Raw genomic sequence first — 21,056 nt, forward strand, 5'->3', positions numbered from 1 at the left:
TTTTAGTGAAAATGCAAGAATATCTTTGAAGCATTCTGGGGTTCCAGGGGAGTCCCAAATGGGGGCCCATTTACTGTAGTAAGATATTTTCAGGATGCCTCTCATTTGTGCCCACATCTTTGCTGCGTCCCTTAGTGTCTTTAGCTTTATTTTTTTGAAGTACTTGGGGTGTCCAAACTTAAACAGTGCATGATCATCTGACTTTGTAATTACTTGCAAGTAGGTTGGGTAATTGTCGTGACTTTTTAGTAATACTTTGATGTTCTTGAATTGAAAGGCTCTACAGTATTCTACCAAGTCTGGGCTGGCCAGCCCTCCATCTTTCTTGCACCTCCTAATCTTTTTCCAAGCAATCCTCGTGCCTTTTGCTGCCCATATGAAGCTTGTAATGTCTCTCTGTGCTCGTGCTAGCTCCGTTTTTCCAAACTCCATTGGTATTGCATTAAATAGGAAAGTGAACTTTGGTAAGATGGTCATCTTGACTATGTTTGACCTCCCAATCAAACTCAATGGTAGAGAGGCCCAAGCCTCGAGCAGTTTCCTTACATCTCCGGCTACCTTATTCAGATTACGTTGTGTGATCTTCTCTATGTCATGATTCACTAGGATTCCTAGGTATCTGATTTCATTTTTTATGTAGTTACTTTGAAAGGAAGTGTTCCATGTCATGATCTCTGTTTTTGTTTGATTTACCAGGTATCCTGAAACTTTCCCAAATGTTTCTAACGTTTTCCCGATTGTGTCTTTGGCTCTTAGGTAGTCATCCGTAAAAATCATTAAGTCATCCGCATATAGTGCGATTTTCTTCTCCCATGTGCAGTGTTTAAATGGAGTGATTTTTTTGTTGTTTCTTAACTTGTTCGCTAGTGGTTCAATGTATAAATTGAATAGTAGAGGAGAAAGGGGACAACCCTGCCTCGTTCCTCTGCTTATCTTTATGTTTTCTGTAAGACTGCCATTTATTAGAACCTTAGATCTTGGATCCTTATATATTTGATTTACCATATGAATGAATTTTGATCCTATGTTGTTTTGGACCATAACTTTCTCAAGGAAGGTCCAGTTGACCCTGTCGAAAGCCTTTGCGGCATCAACGGTGAGTATGGTAAGAGGAGTTTTCTCATGTGTTGCTATATCTATTGCAGTTAGTAATTCTTGTGTGACTTCATGTAGATTTCTCCCTTTGATGAATCCTTTTTGATCCTGATGTAGCAATTTTGATAATACTTTCCCTAATCGAGCTGCCATTATTTTTGTAAATATTTTATAGTCCGCGTTCAGCAAAGATATTGGACGATACGACTCGCATTTGGCAGGGTTCTTTCCGGGTTTCAGGATGATTGTAATTATGGCGTCGTTCCAGGAGTCTGGTATAGGTTTCTGTTGTGTAAGAATTATATTAATTAATTTGGTTATATGTGGAAGTATGGAATCTTTTAGTATCATGTATAGTTCGTTCGGTAGAGCATCAGGCCCTGCTGCCTTTCCTTTTTTCAAGCTTTTAATGGCAACCGACACTTCATCTTCTAGGACTTCTTTGTCTAAAACTTCTCTTTCGTCTTCCGTAAGTTTTAGGAGCGCAGCATCTTCCAAGTAGGAATTAATCTTTTGATCTGATGGATTTATATCTTCCGTATAAAGCTCTTTAAAGAATTTCCAAAATTCTTGCCTGATAATATTTTCATCGGAGTTAGGAGTAGTTTGATCATCCGGAATTATGTTTCTCACTTTGTTTCTGGCCAGATCTGTTTTAAGTTTCCATGCCAGCCATTTTCCACAGCCTTCACCATACTCATGCCTTGCTAGTTTACTGGAGTCCCATTTTTTTTTCAATCTTTCTTCCAAGATGTTGTCGATTTTATCTTTTTGCATCTGTTTTTTTTTTAAAAGTTCTTGTTTCCTTACCTCTTCTTGTTCTGTGGATATAGCAATATCTAGGGAGTTAATGTCACTTTCCAAATCTGAGATCTCATGTTTTAATTGCTTGTTTTTGCGAGCCCCTAAACTCAGAAGTTTGCCCCTTATAACAGCTTTAAAGGTATCCCAAGTTATTTGTTCTGTGGTACCTGATGCGTTTAATTCAAAAAAGTTATTTGTTTCAATTTCCAGCTCCCTTATTAACTGTTCGTCTTGTAGCAAGGCTCTCTCGACTGTGAATCTTCTTTCAGTTGTTTTTTCTGTGACTTGTAATGCTAGTTGTACTGCCGAGTGATCTGACAAATGAGCTGGTAAGTGGGATACTTTTTCCACTTTCTTTGATAATTCGTTGCTGATCAAAAAGTAATCGATCCTGGATTTATGCCCCAGTTTTTTGTTATATAAGGTGAACGGGTGCGTATTTTCTCCTTTATTTTTCCAAATGTCTACTAGGTCAAGATCTCTTTTGTAGATCCCAATCCATTCTCTCATTTTTTTCAAATTAGTCTGTCTCCCTGGTGGTGATCTGTCTAATTTTAGATCCATCACTAGGTTGAAGTCACCTCCCAATATTATGGGAGAAGTGGCTAATAGTAACTGCGAGTATAATTTTCGCAACGGATCGGCATCATCCAGGTTGGGCCCATAGTAACCTGCAATGGTGAGGGGAGAATTTCCTACTTTGACGCTGGCTATGGCCCATCTACCTTTGTTGTCTACAACTGAGGTGGTTACAATTGCTTTTAGGGATTTTTTAAAAATTATCGCAATTCCCTTGATGTTACATTGTTGTGTAGTGCATATAAGAGTATCTACCCACCATAAGTTCTTAATTATTTGGTCCCATTCTTCTTTTAACAGATGAGTCTCTTGTAGTATTATTATCTCACTTTTTTCAGTTCTGATGTATTCCAAGATTTTGTTCCTCCTACTTTTTGTCCTCAGGCCATTTACATTCCAAGATAAAATTTTTACGTCCCTACTTGTACTCCCCATTTGTTTTATTCACGTGTTGCAATTTCTTATGCTGTATAACTCCCATTTGTTTTAGTATCTTAATTTTTCGCAGATGAGGAATTTTTTGTTTTTTTTTCCCTATTTTGCTCCCCACCCTTTTCCGTGTAATTTTATGTTTTCTTAATTGTGCTTTGTAGTTACCCTCCCCGGGGAAGCCTCCATCTTCTTTTCCTTCGGTTATCTTCATAACCCTTTTAGCTTCCCGTTCCCGTGATTCTTATCTATATACAGTTAAAAAAATAATTAATTGGTTGGTTGTGAGCTCCTTCATATTTTGTTATATACTTTGCACTTGAGTGAGTTTGGATTTTATATGTTTTCCTTTTAGGTTTTTTTTTTTTGTGTTTTTTTTTGTGACATATCTTCTTTACATAAGGTCGTGTGAGGTCATTTAGCTCAGGGGTTCCTCTGAACGACCTTGATCTCTTATTTGCTCTATCAAGGTTTTCACCTCTTCTGGCTCTCTCATATTACGCATTTTATTCCCCCACATGATGCGTAATGACGGTGGAAATTTCATCTGTACCGTAGCACCTAATTGTTGCAGTTCTGACATTAAGTTTCCCAGTTCCCATTGCCTGGTCTGGGAGGCTTTTGACATGTCAGATCTTATTTTAAAGGTCCAACTGTCTTTGTTGTAAGTTCCTTTTCTCAGAGCCTCTCCCAAGATCCTGTCTTTCAGCATATATGTTTTGAAATTGACTAAGATCTTCCTGGGGGGTTTTCTTTCTTTGCTCTTTCCGTAAGGGTCTCTGTGAACTCTCTGTATGTCTTCTTCCAGTACCCCTTTATCTACCCATGGGAAATGTTCTGCCAGAAGTGCCACTACAAATGCTTTTATGTCCTTGCCCTCTTGATTCTCCGGCACATTTAGAACCCTGAAGTTGTTTTTCCTCGCTTGATTTTCCAAGGATTCCAATTTTTCGTTCATGGTTTTGTTTTCTGATCTTAAGGAGTTTATTTCCTTCCTGTTTTTTTCCACCTTTTTATCTAGAACAGCAACTACGCTCTCCACTGCTGTAACTCTGTCTCCTAGTGCGTTTAACTTACTGTCTAGTTTCTCGCATACTTCCTGAATTTTGTTTTGCTTTGCTTCTGAGATGGAGAATTTCTCTTTCATTTCTGCCCATATCTTCTCAAGAAGTTCGTCTGTATGGGTTTTTGGGGAATCTTTATGGCTTCCTAGAGAACTCGCATTGTCTTCTTCTTTGTCCTCGACTTCTGCAGTTCTATGTGCTGCTGCAACAGAAGGCTCAGTACCTCCCTCCGCCATATGGATTTCCAAAGCTTCAGCTCCTTCTGCTGTTCTGCTTCCCTTATTAGTTTTCCAAATATCTTCCAAACTCCTTGCTTCTAACAAGCTCTTTTTCTTACTTCTAGGTTTTCTCCCTTTCCTTACGCTACCTAAACCTATTTTTCCGGCTCGGAGGGGGATCGTCCGTGGGTTCTCTTCTTCCGAAGAGAAAACGTCTGCAAGTTTAATAGCCTCCTCTTTCTCGCCCCTCAGAATTTCTGGAGTGGGTTCTGTTTGTGAGGAAGCTAGAGGCTCTGGTTTCAGCCCTTGCTGCTGAATTTTAAAATAGGTTTTTAGGGACGGAGTAACTTTTATTTTTATTTTGGATCTTTGTGCAGATTCCAATTTATTTTCCTCCTTCTCTGAGGTGATCTTAAGGTAACCTTTGGATATGGTTTTTTGTCTTTTCCTACTCACTCTCGGAGTAATGCCTTTGGGGAATTGCTCTTGGCTCAAGAAATTTCTATTGCGCAGGCTATAGAAAGATTTTACTTGTTTGATCTGACTTTCTGAATGCTGAGGTTCTAATGCTTCTTTAAACCCCCCTCGATTTTTTACAGGAGATTCCTCTAACTCTTGAAGTGCCTCCTCCTCTTTTTCCTCCTGTATTGGCTTTATGAGTTTACTCATAGGCTGATTGTTTGTAAAAGTTTTCTCTTTTGGAAAAGAAAAATGACACGGCTGACAAAGCTGATAAGGCTGATAAAGCTGACAAAACTGAGCAGTGAACTGACTGTTGGAATTGTTGAAATTATTGCATATGCTAATTTGATGTGCTATGCAAATTACGTTACTCGATGTCCAGACCCTCTCTGATTTGTTAATGTTATTAGCCCCCTTTTCGTCGCTTCTGTGAGAAACAGCAGTTTTTAGTCCTTTTGTTCTTGTTTTTCTACACTCTATCGTCTTCTCATATATTTTTTTCTGCCACGTTGTGTTTCTTTTGCTCTGAAAGTCGTCCCTGAGCCCGCTTGCTTTGGTTGAGGCTATGATCGAGGCAGACTTTGCTCCACTGACGGGCTCGAGTCTCAGTGACCGCACCTCCCTGACTCTGCCGCTCGTACCCCGGAACTGATAGCTCAGTCTTCCGGAGGCACGGCGGCAGCACAACTTTGCTTTTACTGCAGCGCTCCACTTATGAAACTGCTCCCCAGCCTCAGCGCGGTTCTCTGGTTTCTGCTCAACCGTACCCGGTCTGCAGTTCCCGTCTGCCCCGGCGGACGATTCCTGGAACCTCCGATGGCAAGCAGCACCCTCATCCAAGCCACTACGCGGAGGACGCCGAACTTCACTCGCTGCCCCGCAGCCAGACGGGGGAGAGAGATATCCAAGGGAACACACCATTCCAGGACCAGCTTCACAGGAGGTAAGAGGATCTATAGTGTCAGGTTAGAGCGACAAATTATTGCCATCATGCTCCGTGCATTCTTTCTTTTTTTTTCCCGCTTGTGGGAGCCTTTTCCAACCGCTACTGCCACTGAATCACGGGTGCTCCGGGAGCTCTCCGACTGAGCTTCCTACTCAGCCGCCATCTTCCCTCGATGATTTCCTAGAACCCAGGTTCTGAGGGTTACTGGGATACCCCATTAGAATTAATAGGAACATTATAAGGTAAGGAATCTTTGGTTAAAAGTCTCTATCAGATGTCAGCGTGCAAGAGTGAAACCTATAGGGCCCCGTATGTCCTTCCAGAGCGGAACATCGTCAGTGCGGAGCCCCCTACCGGTGCACAAAGGTACTGCTGAAAAGTTTCCGGATCCAATCTGACACCTGAAGAAAGAAAGGTGAGGAATCTGCAGCTAGAAGTATTTATCAGAAATGGCAATTTGCTGGAAATGTAACAGGATTTCTGAGTTTGAAAACATGTTAAAGTTTCTTAAGCAGTTGCAGGTATGTAACAAAACAGTAAAGATTAATAAAAATGTGGGGGTTAAGGAAGAAGAGTAGAGTTTAAAATAAAATCCTGAATTTGAATTCTGAGCAGTTTTGTGCTGTGGAGGCCAAATGTTGTTGCTTTCAATGCAACTGCGAACTCCTTTACCTAAACTTTGCGTTTATCGTGAGTGCAGGCACACATTGAGTGTGCACTTCAAGCAGCCAGCGTAACCTAGGTGGATGATGTCATCCACTGCTCCATTAGTGCACTTAATAGGGCCATGGTTACAGAAAAGATGGATGGAAGCCTTTCAAATATTGCACCAGTTCCAATAGACAGTTGTCTGTCAACTCAAATCAGCATGCCTGCTTTGGGAGGGAAGGTGCTCCTCCTCCACCAAGGCTCTGTCAAAAGAGCGACGGCCTCTCAGTTTTCCCTAACATTTTGGAAAGGCAGTACAGACAGCAGTAGTAAAGTATCTAGTTTTTTTAGAATGATATTTAATTTCAATGCAACTATGTATCTGTTTTCAAACTGGCTTTCCGTATGACCCCTTGAATATTTGGCCTGTTACACTGCATTTCTTATCGATTTGGAGCAGTCGCATATTCCTTTGGTTGTTTTTTTTTGTTCTCTTTGCCTGCTCTGAGATTAAGAATTTACCTGCTGGCCTCTTGATCACCAATCCTGTCCACATACCTGCTGCAGCAACCCTAGATCATACTGTGTGTGGGTGCCTTCTCAGGATTGGTGAGCAGTGGTGGGTCTCCCAGGACTACATATGCTAAAGCAGTGTTGTAAAGAAACTTGAGGGGGCCTACGTGCAAAGTACATGGAGGGCCCCCCCATTGTCCGCGTCAGTCAAGAGCTCTCAGGCCAGCGACCCGCCATACTGCAGGGGCTCACCCCAGCCATAAAAAAAGGATTCTGGTTCCTCCATTTGTCACATCCGCCCTTTCATTGGGCAATTTACATACATCAGTAAATACTATTGCTGCGCCCTCCAGCAAAGTTACATAACACTGCCTCCGGCCGGCCCCCAAACACATCCACCTACTTGATGACCCACCTCCAAGGGAAGCCCGCTCAGGTAACCACCTCCAAACACAGACCACTGCCGTCGTACCTGCTGTTAACGCATCTATTAACTCTACTCTCACCCCTACGAAACCCGCAGTTATGCTTTTTGGTCCACCTTTAACACCACCCCTCGGATGTCACTGTGAACCCGTGACTGCCGCCCACCTGTCACCTGTCCAGCAGCTAAAGGCTGATAATTACTGTTTGAGCCTTTTACATTGTACTCAGTGCATTTAACTGCTTCCATTATTCTGGCCCTAGCAGGGTTCAGATTTGCAGGTGGTACTGGAGGCTTCTGCTGTCAGAGGTGGAAATTGTGCCTCAGTAGCTGCCCCTGTGCTGCTGCATTGGTCTTGTTAGCGGTGAAGACAGTGTACCAAGGCCGTTGGCTTGCTATGTTGTACTACAGTAAGGAGTCTAACGAGATGCATAATGCCTTTGTGCTAAACCTAGAAGCCATGAGCAGAAAGTCTTGTAGGCATTTAAAGTTGTGTGTCTATGGTAGCCTTTGAGGAATTGACACAAATGTCCCCAAACTCTTTTAACAGATAGTAACACCGTTTTCATTCTTTACTCCATCTTAGAATTACTTTTTTCTTTCTTCATCTTAGGGTGTGCTGTGAACGTGTTTCTTTCCTTTCTGAAGGCACCTTCCTGTTAGTTAGAGATGGCGTAATAGTACCAACAGTTGTATGACGTTACACCGCATGCATCTACCCCGCAGTTTTTACTCTGCAAAATCTTTTACAACGCATGGCTTTACAATGCACTCCGTTACAACGCATTCCCCTTTACAATGCAATTACTATTCTAACTCCAGGGGGGTGTTACTTTGGGGAATGTGTTGTTACAGTTTGCTGTGTAAAACCCTGCGTTGTAAAAGTTTTTGCGGAGTAGTGAACAATGGAAGGTAAAGACATGCGGAGTAAAAAATGCGGGGTAAAGGATGTTTCCCGTACTAGCTGTTGCATCGAGCTGGGAAGGTTGTGCCTTTTAATGTCTAAATAAAATAATTTCATACAGGTCAGATTCTGTATTTACAGTGATGATGTTTAGCTGTTAGTCCTTTGACTGGCAATTTCATATCTGATACTCCTTCCTTGGCTGGATGAATGACATTCATTAGCGAATACGTGAGAGCTGGCTCGCACATAAAGATGGACTTAATGGGCCTTTAGTTGCTGTGTTGCATTTCATCAAAAGTTGGTTAATTTCCCCCTTAGTCTGTTCATTGCTTGGATTTGAGGTGCACTGCAAACAGTAGGGTGAATACTACATAGCCTGCACTATGCGTCTTGTGAAGTCTACTGCAGCATATTTTGTTAGGAAAAACACCACAAACATAAAGACTTAGAAAAGGAACACAGTCAAGATCAATGTGCATATTCTTTACTTCCTGTGTATGGCAGTTGTTTTAAATGTATTAGGTTATGTTTTAAGACCTTGAGTTCTACCTTTTTTTGCAGACTGAATGGGAAGCGCTGGAGCTGACGGACCATCAGTGGGCCCTAGAGGACGTGGAAGAAGAGCTCATGGCTCACGGCAAAGATCTTAATTTTGAAGGAATGTTCAAAAAGGAGATTCAGACTTCCATGTTCTGAAAGAGGCGCAGGAGTTTGGGTGCTCCTGACTGAAGTTTTTCATGAGCTTTCACATTGCCAGTGTGTTTATATGAATGTGTATGCAGCTGTCACTGCACTCGACTGTTTTACTCAAAGTTTGCCTAGGTCAGTTTCTCTACCAAGTTCTGAGACTAAGTTTGAAAATAATGACCATTAACCGGGGAGTCGAAACTATTCATGTAGATTTTGAACATAAGAAAGGGTTTCTAATATGTATGATGAAAAAAGTAAACAAGGAGAGGGGCCCTTTTTTCAGTTCTGGTTAGTGATTTTCCCAACCAATGAAATGGCAGCTGTAACTTGATTTTGGAAAAAAGTATACATTTTACAATTGTTAACATTGAACTGGGTATTTACATTTGGCTCACTGCCTATAGACACAGTATGCGCTGCTAGCTGGAAATATGTCTGTCTCTGCTGTACCATCTTATTATATTTTATAAAGCTGAGTCTGCGTGTCAATAGCATGCCCAGAATACACATTGTGTTGTGCCCTTTTTCTAGGGTGTGTAAAGACCAGGGTCTATTCCAAAGACCAAAGAAGAGGTTCCATAGTTCCTTTTCTTTTTAGTCTTGTTGATTCCTGGCACAGAAAATTACATATTTTTACCATCTAAAACTGTTATTTTGCCTGTGTTTAGTTGTGTTGTGGGAGATGCATCCTTTCTCTTACTTGTAAACAATGGAACAAGTCTAAATGCACATTCCCTTCTTTACTAACCATTTCCACCTTGCTGAAAAGCAGAAAAAAGTATGTGGGCAGCCTCATGATAAGTACAACCTCCACTATGATTGAGTCTTGTCTCTATTTATTTATTTATTTGCTGTTTTATACTGTTTGTTTTTACCACATATTTGTTTTATTTTTAACAACTCTCCTGCTTGCAAATGTTAACCACTTGCATTTTGTTTTTTAATCCCAAATAAAATTAAAAACAAGTTATTTTTGTACTTGTATGATTTCTAGGTCGCGCTTGCCGATAGTGCATGTGCACAGTGTGAGAAGTTGGCCTGATATATGATGCTCACTAGTTCTAGTGATCACCTTGTATCAGTCCAAACAACCCTTAAGGTGATTGGTTGTAAGTCAACCTTATAGACCAGCTATCCTAATGGTAGCATGGACAAAGCAGTCTTAGGCTAAACTCTTTTGGCATGTGAAGTCCGCTGTTTTACCACAATATAACCCCTTGAATACCAAGTGAAAGGACACCACACAGGTTGTTATGAAAATAAACACTATATTTATTAATAACAACACCTCTGAACTCTTTATGAGGTCAGAGGGCTAAGCACATGACAATCTCTTACGAAAAATACTACAAGTCGCACAAAATTACAATGGTGCCCTAGGGGCACGACAAACCATATACTAAGTAAGTGGAATGTGAAAGTCGATAATCGGAATGGAGCTGTCCAGAGGCTGTAGGATCGATGGGACCACGCTATACTAACTTCAGGTAAGTAATAGGAGGCCCACGGAACGCGTGTGCAGAGTGTGAACTCACACGCGAGATGCGTAACAACGTCTATGGACAGTACAGTTCAAGTTTAAGGTGAGTAAGGACAATCCTGACTAGGTAGGACTAAAACGACTGTGGAACTGGACACTAGTACAGTTAAACTACCCTTGAGCACCGAAATGCTCTTGTTACCTCACCCACGGACTGCGGGTGCACAGGTGTCAAAGTTCGTCGGGTTCTCGCGTTGAAGTCTATGGAGCCTGTAAGAAAAGATGCTGCAGGCGACCAGGAGGAAGATGTCCGGTGCAATCCAAGGGTGGATTGTTGAAGAAGGAGACCTGAAAGCAGAGGGGACAATGTTCACAGTCACTAGCCAGTGACTGGAGTGGAACCAGGAAGGAACCAGATGTCGTCGTCGCGATCAGGTGAAGAGTGGACGCTTGACTCTGCAGCCACGTGGACCAGGAGGTGTCTTCGACGACCAGGATGGAGGCACGAGCTGTCCCACGCAGGCTCTCGCTGTCGGCGGTGTCGGATCTGGGATTGGACTCAACAGGCCTTGGCAAAGGCAACCCACGCGGTGAGTGAAGAAAGCGTCTGGTGCGGACTAGGAGAGTCCAGGGTGCCCCTCTTTTGGAAGGGAGCAAGGGCCAGTCTGGAGCAACCAGACCAGCAGCAAAGATTCAAAGGTTCGTCGTCTGGGAGGCCACTAGCCAGCTGGCAAGTGACCAGACAACGCGTCGAGCAGCAACAAAGCAGAAGGGCCCCACGCAGATCTCGTGGATACTGGAGGGCTGATCTTCAGTGCAGGAGCTGCTCGGGGCTGGGGCTTCTCAATCCCCAAAGCACTTGGTCGAGTTTACCTCGGGAGTCGTGCTGGAAGCGAAGTGCAGTTTCTTCCAAGATGGCCGGTCCCACGGGTCTCAGCTTTGCTGTAGATGTGAGTTGAGGTCGGAGAGGTCTGGGAATCCGGGTCTCGTCGGGCTCTGAAGTCTGGATCCTCGAGGGAAGACGACAAAGTGAAGCCGCTGGACGCTTGATGGTGCCTGCAGTTGCAGGGTGGACACTCCTTGCCCACAAGGGAGATTCTTCAGTCTTCTGTGCAGCAGAACGTCGAAGTCCAGAGTTTCTTCTTGTTGAATAGTTCAGGATAATCTAATTTGGAATGGGACCAGCTCCTACCTTTATTCTCCTAAAGGGGGCTGCACTACTGACTAGGTCCATCCCCTGGGTGGGACCAGGAAAGGGGGTGGCTACACCCCCTATCCTTTGTCCGGTTTCCCGCCAGAGCTGGGGCAAGGATGCCCCAGCAACTGGTTTGAACCGGTGTATGCACAGGGCACCTTGTGTGCCCCAGGCATGTCTCATTCCTTTCAGGCCTCCCTACCTCAATACACAAAATCCTGTCTGGGGTGGTGCTAGCACCTCCCAAGGCAGGAAACCCTTTGTCCAAGCCATCCTTGCTGGAAGGACTCCCAGCAGCAGGAGGTCAGACTTGTGTCTGTGGTGGCAGCATCCATTTTGTGATGCTGAGGCTCGAGTTAACTTTAACCGGGGTTCACAGTTACATACATGTCGTGTCCCTCTAGAAGGGTGGAATGCTACCCCCGTCGCCAGAATTGGCGAGGGGGTAGTATTCCAAATCGTATGACACCTTACTCGTCATGTTTTGATAATGTTATACCAGAGTTAGCATTTAACCGCGAGGATTATAATGCACTTAAGAGTATATGGTATAGCGTTATCATGGAACAGCTATTAGGACTTGGTTCCACAAGCTGCAAACGGGCTCAGCTCATGCCAGAGCACCATCTCACATAATTCCAAGCACCCTGCCTTCAGGATTGATAAGGCCTTCCATAGGAGTGACTGATAGGAATATATGTGTCCATTTTAGGGTTAGATATAGGTATACTATATCTACAGCAAAGGGTGTTTACACCACCTTGCCCCAGCTGTCATGCAGCCAGTTGTGTCAGATTTAGATGGCCAGCCAGGGGTGGCATAATACATGCTTCAGCCCCTGGTAGGCCCTGGGTACACCTATGCCCTGGGTACAGGGACTGATAAGGTGGCCCAGTACCAATTGGTAAATGCACCTAAAGTACATGGTTGTCAATTTGGAGAGAGAACAGCTAGGCTGTGGGTCTGATTAGCAGGCCCACAGCCAGGGAAAGTCGTAAACCAGTGAAGCAAAAAGCAAAAATCTGGGGTGACCATAGGATTGCAGACCCCACTCTCCTACACACAGTCACTTGCAAGGGGAATTGTTCACTAAAAGGGCTTGAAGCCCACCCTTGGCTTACCATTTGTTGGCTTCATTGTCTTTCTTCTTTGCTGCATCCTAATTGGCCAGAAGGTGCCAGACGTCACTTCCTGGTTCTACTCTGGCGCATGGGCCAAGCACAGATTGATTCCTCTTGATCAGTGGTCGTCCCCTGCTCGTGCTGTGATTGAGGTACTGTTTCTTTTTGCCAGTGTTGCTTCCCTCCCACTAACCCCCTTCAATATTACTTGCCCAGTCAGCTGGGCTGCTTACGTTTAGTAGACCTCATTTGGCCTATACACTTAATGCTGTTCCCAACTATTAGAATGCGGTTAGTCTAGTAGTCCATGTAAACAAAAATGCAAGAATGATTACATGGGGGGAGGAGCCAAGATGGCGACCGGAGCGGACCTGTAGGCTCCCGGCTCCGCCAGTCCTTTCTTGCCGCGCTGGCATCCTGATTTTAATCCTGGCGCAATCGATGGTAGATTGTGTGCGAAGCGGCGCTGATCCCGGCGGCGCTTTCCCGGACCCTCGGCCTGCCCGGCAGCCGAAGATATTTGCCTCCTAGCTCACGGCCCCGGACCCCGCTTACGTGGGCTCCTCCTGCCGTGCCCCTGAGACCTGCTGCCGGCCGGAGAGCTCCGTTGGCGCTGGCTGCTGAGACACCGACGAGACCCTTGCGAGGCGCTGCCCGAGCCCAGCCACCTATTCAGACGCGAGGCGGACGGAGAGAGGGCAGCGCGCACGGAGCTGCAGATCCCCATCGGAACAGAGCCTTTGTTCGAGGCGGAGGGTACGGGGAGAGGACTGTCCGGCCATTTTGGGTCGCATGTAGCTTATTGACCCCACGCTTCGCTGCCCGGGATTGCCGAGGGGCGCTTGAACTGCACGGAATGTCTCTTGGGCGCGGCGCGGGATGCTCCGCCGGCGGCTAAAAGGGGGTGCGCTGGTTCTCTCCTTGGCCCGGTGAACGTCGTGGAGATTGGTCTCAATGGCTCTGTACGCCGCCATGTTTTGTGAGGTGATGCGCCCGTCCACGCCAGCGACCAGTGTTGCCCTGTCTACAGGAGAGCCCGAAACTCGAGAGATTCCCCGGGGACATGAGGTCCAGGGACTACAGCCTAAGATTACCCTTGGCACTGTCCTGGCAGCCCTGTGCATCCTCCGTGCAAATGTGCGCCATTGCTACCGGGACTTGGGGGACAAGCTGGACGACATGGCGTCTACGCAGAGGTGGGGCGCTAATGATCCGGGTTTGCAAAGCTGCCGCCTGCCGCCACCTTCAATGGATGGGGCGACAGCGCTTTCTCCTGCCTGCTATACATCTGAGCTCGCTGTCGATTTTGCTGCCGCCCATGATCACCAGCTTGACAACTCCGCCCGAGATACTTTGTTTCCCCTTTCAGTGAAGAGTGCAACATTGTGGCCGGACTCTTTATCGTGTGTGCCTCGAGAACTGTCTGTGGTGCTGCGGCTGCCTTCTCCTCCTGCACTGTGCCTCTTGCCTACACTGCCTACAACGTCGTGTGCTCCTGGTGTTATTATGGACCATTCTGCTATACTTGACGGACTCCTTGGTGATTCATCGTGGCCATTTTGTGCTCCCATATTGTTGTCGTCTTGCCTCTCGCCATTTTGCTCCTTTGTTATGCGGTGGGCGGGCCTCTCTTGGGAAGCGCATCTGGGGGTATATCCACGTTCGGGTCAGGGCTAGGGTGCTTCTCCTGTTGTTGGCTGCTGGGCTGATGGACCGGGGTTTGGGATTGTTTCTTGCGTCCAGATTATTTGACCGCTGTTGATTAATGCTTCACTCCTGTATTTGTCTTACTGTTTGCCGCTTGTCCTGAACCAGGGGTGGAAGGTGTATTAGTGACTGGTGGGAACCGGGTTGCCTGGAATTGATCCTCCTCCTGTTTTCACGCTTCAGTGTTTTCTACATCCTGTTTTTTGCATTATTGTTGCGGGGGGGTGGTGTTTTATGTCTCGTTCGCCGGCTCCTCTCCTCTCTTTCTCTCTTTCTTCCCTTTCTTCTCCCTTCTTTCTTGTCCCCTCTCTTTCCTTGTTATTATCCCCTTTCTTCTTTCTATATTTCGGGTGACTCTGGGCGACAGGCACGCTGTTTAGTGGGGTAGACCGTAGCCATTACAGTGATGTAGGGTGGGGGGGGGTGTTTGTTGTTTTAGCTTGTTTTATTCTATGGTCCCTTTTTGCCTTTTTTCAGGGGGTGGGCTGTGTCCCTTGGTGTTTATTCCTTTGTTTCGTAAGCGTCTGCACTTTCTCCTTTTTCGGGGTGGGTGGGCTGTACGTATGGCGTCCACTTTATTCATTTGTTGGTATTCTTTGTCTATTTCGCGCCTGTTATGGGCGTGTGAGGTCTTTGGGCTCTGCTCTACTGTGGTCATCTGCTTGCGTGGGGGGTTGTTCCCTCCCGCCCCCCCCCCCCATTTTTCTTTTTGGTATATGTTGCATGACGCGCTGGTAGATATGGTTGTTGCCTCCTTTATTACTGTAAAATGTAAAATGAAACCGCTTTATCCTGGCGCTGGCGATGTCGTGACTTTTTTGCTTTCATCCTGTATTCATCCTGTCGTATACATTGCTTTATTTTTTTGACTCTCCTGACTTTGCGGCCGGCCCCTGCGGTTGTGGGCCAGCGCTTGTACTTATACCTGTCTTTCAATAAAGGTTTTAAAAAAAACAAAAAAAAAAAGAATGATTACATGGCTTTGAAAGAGCTACTTGCTTTAACTATTGCCGTGGTACTGCATTCACAAACACAGCGTGCATGTTATATTTTAAACGTAGCTACCCCAGGACAGGGTAGCGGTACAAGACTCCTATGAGTAGCACAGGTAGACGGCACAGTGGTAGATATGACTAAGAGCCATGCTGCTGCTGTTTGGTTCCCATCTTGCTGTACAACCAAGCTTTGCGAAATATGACCAGTCCCTCATGGTTGCCATGATTAGGAGCGATGGGACAGTTCTTCCTACTGCAGTCCCTTTTCTTTGTTCATGGTCATTTGTTAACTGACTGCCTTTAATAACTGGGGTAGCGGTTTTAATAGTGGTTTTATTGACTACAATGGGTGTTGCCCCTAGTGTGTAACGGGTATAGTTTGCGTTGCCCCTAGTTCTACATAGGACTAGAAGCAGATATTACCCTCTACACAGATGTACTTTATTCAAGCTGGGACAGCTCGGGGGTCTTTGACGGATGAGGGAATAGAGTACCAAAGTGCTTCTGTGTCCCAAGTTTACATGTGAGCTCAACACTTACATGCCTTGAATATTTTAGTACAATAACCAACAGATTAGCCTTGTTGTAGGTGTAGAGGCTTAAGACCAAGCAAGGTTCCAGATATGGTATGCACTATATAATATAATCCTGGAGCTTGGATTTCTGCATGTTGAAGTGATTAAAGGAAAACCTTTTAGAAACACAGTGCTTTTTAACCACTTCTGGCTGACAAGTGGGCTTCCATCCACATCAGCGAAGCAGATTATCAGTATCAAAGTAGATGTTTTTATAACATCAGATTTTACTCTTACGGAAGAGATATACGTTTTATAGTCCTGATACAGGTCGAATTTATAATTTGTCTCACTGAAACGAGTCAAGGATTTATTGTGTCACCATCTACCTACACTGGACATTTTTACTTGAATAACTGAATTCATAAATGCTCAGTGATATATTTGGTATTGGTGCATCTGCTTAAAGACAAATTGATTTGTCTTGTGTTAAAACAAAAAAAAAACTTTCTTCCAAGGTTATGTATAATGTATTGTGGTATGTTCAACCAGCGTCTGTGTAACTTTTAATATAAGGTATTTTACTTGACCAAATGAAAATTATATGTATTTTTTCTAGACATCTGGCATTCACATAAGGTTTTTTCTGGATTATGTAAATGTGGTGTGGAGTATCTGGGATATTTTCTTTTTAGGTATCACGTGGAACACATACGATAGCGCATTCCCACTCACTTATGAAAGATATTGTTGTCTACAAGGGGATTAGAGCCAGCCCATTCCTTAACATACGTGGGATTCTTTGCCACTCTAATGTGCTGCTTCACTTCTTCTTCTTTCATCTGGAGCATGGACCAAGTACTGATTACTTCATGTAGTTTCCTTTTGCTGCTAGCTCAGTGATTGAGTTACTAGTTTTCTTTCTATCTAGGTCAGTCCTCCTTGTTGCTTCTTCCCTCCCATCCCTCAACCACCTCTTTTTCGTGTTGCTTCTTCCCTCCCACTACTCCGATTGTTCGTGTTGCTTCTTCCTTGCCCGTTCCCCCACCCTACCATTGTCTGTATTGCCTCTTCCGTCACATCTCCACCCTCATTTGTCTGTGTTGCCTCTTCTCTCCCACCTGTTAGAAGAAAATTAAAGCAGTATAAAGCAGCAACTCTGGCTTTGTCATACTGCTTTTTTTTTAACTTCTTGTTCTTGTGTCGTATCTTTTTTAAATTACTTTTAGCCATGCTGCTCTACAACATAACTATAAGACATTGCCAAAGCTAATAACTCTCACATAAGTAAGACCTATTGGCTTTGCCAATGCTTATTCATAGGGTTACTCAAAAACAGTGTAGCATCCTTTGTCTCAAAGATTGCAAATCAGCAAATGACACATTTTATAAATTTACAAAGATCTGATAAACTTCAAAGCCATGGTAAAAGACCGTGGCTTAGATTTCCTGACATACTTAACAAACCCATTTAAGTAGAATCAGAGTATTTAAAAGCATATATAAGCTTATTCGCCCGGCAAATGTAATGAAACTCATTTAAGGATTTCTTATATGCACCCTGGTGAAGTCTTCCTGGCAGGATGCCCTTTGGTGTTTTCGGTGTGGGGGCGGGGGTACATATATTTCATCCAATTAAGTATTTATTTGTGCAGTTAGGATAATATCTTTTTATTTCGTTTTTTCTCTTCTCAAAGTTTTCATTTATTCTTGTAAACGGGGCAATTATTAGTAGGCTGTAGAAGATTTGAAATGAGCCACCTGAAAACTATTTGGGTGATATAAAAGTTTAAATATAAAGTATACAGTAGTGTTCATTCCCACTCACTTCTGCCTCCTTAGGAAGTACTGCACCTAAACTGGTCCCTGCTCTTGTCCTCGCGGCTTGTATTTTGCGAATGAAATGGCCTGAAGTGATGGGCGTGGTTTTTTATTTTTTATTTTATTCATTTATTTGGCGCACTAATCACCCCCAGGGGGATCTCTAGGCGCCTTTGCAGCAGGGGATATCACACTGTACGAAATGAGATTATAGGGTGAATGGAAAGGTTTTCAGGAGTTTTTTCGAAAAAGGGTGAGATCAGAGCATCCACGAATAGACAAGGGCAGCTGATTCCAGTGACAAGGGGCGAGCCATCAATGGCCTCGAGCCCAGAAAGCATCTAGTTTAATTGGAGCCTTGTTCAGAACATCCTTATATTTTCTGAACGTGATTTGCAAGCCCATTTGACTAGGCAACCAGTGCTTTAAATCGGAAAGAATAAGTGCAGGTACTCAATAAAATAGAGGTGTGGCAAGGGGGCGGGGCGGGGCGCGGGGCAAGATATGATCATACATAATGACTTTTGTACTAGTTGCAGCACATATTAAAGCACACGAGTAATGCCTTTGTGTCAATAAAACAGATTAACTCGTTACACATAATGAAAGCCATGATGGCACTTTCACCGGAATGGTCGCTGCCCACCTGATTGATAGTGCAGGGTCTGTCTAGAGATCCTGTCCTGTTAATCACAGCGTGACACAAGCCCTTTCAACCACCTGCTGTTTTGGAACATTCAAATGGGCCCTGAAACTCTGCAAAAGGCTACATTACGGCTCGGTTCATTAGAAGCTCCTCGGGAGCAGAGCGGCATCTGCCCTGCACTGAAGGAGAGACCTAACCTGCGCCTGCCGTGCCGTGGATCAGAGTCCGGAACTCTCCCTGGCCACAGAGAAGTGCCGGTACTGACGGCAAAAAAAATTGGAAGTGCCAGTACTCGGTACCTGTGAGTTCCGGCCCATTTAAAGCACAGGAGGCAACGTAGGATTTACATCATATCTGTATACTGGGAGAAGCGAGGCCCATACATATGTAAATAAGATGCTTCGTGCTCGGTTATGGATCTCTCTCACTGATGCATGAATAGATGTATTAGTGGCGTCAATGGTTAACCTCGAAAATGCTGTGAACATACGAACAATCACAAAAGTTTGAAAGATTCGAGCACTGCAAGGTGTGATTGAAATTTAGAAACGGTTACTGTGCTCCAGGAACACCCTCTACTCCGGGGTGAGAAATATCATAGACAAAATGAAAACAAGTTCATAATCAACTTGTATACCTAGGCACAAGTGTATGCTGTCAACCAGCATGAATTTTCCAAGACACAGTTTATCAATGATTCATTCCAAAGTTTTTCTTTATTAGTCATCCATGCTTGGTAACGACATCCAAATGTTACTTCACATTTAATATCCAGCCAAACGGATTAACCATTTCATATTATCAATTAATTGATCAAAGATTGGCCTCCCAATGCATTTCGGCGCCAGCCTGCGCCTTTGTCAAGGGATCTGCAAATTCAAATGCCAATAATTAATACTACGTCCTGAGCGACCAACAAAGCTGCATGCTCACTGCGCTGCATGCTAACTACGCTTGTTAATTAGTGTGTTAAGGGAACAATTTAAGTTTCTGGTCGTATTACTGTGTAGACATCAGGTTAACAATAGATGCCTTTACGCGCGCTAAGTACGTGAAAAAAGCTCAAGCTTCTGATGCGATCGCAGCCCAGAGGGTGGACAGACTAAACTAGGGAGAAGCCGTGTGCGGGTAACTGGAACCCTTGGGTAACGGAAGGTGAATAGCCGGTGTCAAGGAGCCTCCTACGTATGTGCAGGAAGCAAAGGGGGATAAAGTTCGGGTTTAAACACTCTGCCCGAAATTAATGGTGGCTGTTTAAAGCTAACGCAGCTAAGCGGCGCTATCTACCAAGGTGACGGGTAATTTAAAAACGGGCGGAGTGTTTAAACCCGAACTTTATCCCCCTTTGCTTCCTGCACATACGTAGGAGGCTCCTTGACACCGGCTATTCACCTTCCGTTACCCAAGGGTTCCAGTTACCCGCACACGGCTTCTCCCTAGTTTAGTCTGTCCACCCTCTGGGCTGCGATCGCATCAGAAGCTTGAGCTTTTTTCACGTACTTAGCGCGCGTAAAGGCATCTATTGTTAACCTGATGTCTACACAGTAATACGACCAGAAACTTAAATTGTTCCCTTAACACACTAATTAACAAGCGTAGTTAGCATGCAGCGCAGTGAGCATGCAGCTTTGTTGGTCGCTCAGGACGTAGTATTAATTATTGGCATTTGAATTTGCAGATCCCTTGACAAAGGCGCAGGCTGGCGCCGAAATGCATTGGGAGGCCAATCTTTGATCAATTAATTGATAATATGAAATGGTTAATCCGTTTGGCTGGATATTAAATGTGAAGTAACATTTGGATGTCGTTACCAAGCATGGATGACTAATAAAGAAAAACTTTGGAATGAATCATTGATAAACTGTGTCTTGGAAAATTCATGCTGGTTGACAGCATACACTTGTGCCTAGGTATACAAGTTGATTATGAACTTGTTTTCATTTTGTCTAACATACGAACAATGCCATTGATAATGAGTAGTAGCTACAGTGATGTTTATACAATGTAGCAGTCCATTTATTTATGTGGTTCTTAATATCTGCATAACTTGCTTTGAAAGTGTCCCGAATTGTGGCATATCTAGTTACCTAAGCACAGGGAGAAAAAAATAAGTGGATGCTGTATTTAGTACACTGGCCATCCTGATCTACAGTTTGACAATTTATAGACAGCCGATCACATATCTCACTACATGTAGATAATCAATATGCAACATGTTCCTCTAGTCTAAACCTTCTTCACTGCAGCCCTTTATCAAGTATTTTCACCCCACAGTTCTACAGTCAGAGTGAAAATGCATATTCCCCCATTGCCACGGTGTATTGCCAATACACCGTGGGTCACATTTATGAGTCTTTGCCGTAGGGCAGTGCACCCCTCAGGCCTTCCTGCTACGCTGCCGTACTCCAAAGAAATGGGCACGAATGCACCCTGTCAATAAGATAAAGCGCATTCCTATCCTTTTCCCCTGCGCAAGCGCACAATGGGCTGCAATTGCGCCAACGCATGCCTGCGTTGCGAGGCTGATTGATTTTGTGCAGGAAGGGACACCTTCCTGCACAAAATCAATCACTAGAGGTGGTGTCCTCTTTCTATGCGTGCTGCAGAATGTAGCATACATAGAAAAAGGAAAGCATATGGAGAAATGAAAAATTTCTCCTCGTTGTTCCTCCCTAACACGACCCCTGAGGTGGTGTTAGGTTCAGACGCATTCCCAGGTTTACGATTCCTCTTAAATCTGGGAATGCTTCAGATTCCATGGGTGTTGCGTGGGAACACCCACAGTAACACCCATAGA

The 21,056-nt window shown here is 44.4% G+C and overlaps 1 protein-coding gene across 1 annotated transcript in view; it reads left to right on the forward strand.

Moving 5' to 3' along the window:
- The window catches only part of EMC3 (ER membrane protein complex subunit 3), a 93,045-nt gene extending 83,298 nt beyond the window's left edge, over positions 1 to 9,747 (forward strand). Inside the window, exon 9 of the mRNA XM_078662256.1 lies at positions 8,651 to 9,747. Within this exon, the coding sequence (XP_078518382.1) occupies positions 8,651 to 8,785 (135 nt within the window). The 3' untranslated portion in view covers positions 8,786 to 9,747. The remainder of the gene's footprint in view (positions 1 to 8,650) is intronic.
- Positions 9,748 to 21,056: the final 11,309 nt, after the last annotated feature.

The sequence above is a fragment of the Lissotriton helveticus genome, chromosome 9 (genome assembly GCF_964261635.1).
Source record: "Lissotriton helveticus chromosome 9, aLisHel1.1, whole genome shotgun sequence".
NCBI lineage: Eukaryota > Metazoa > Chordata > Amphibia > Caudata > Salamandridae > Lissotriton > Lissotriton helveticus.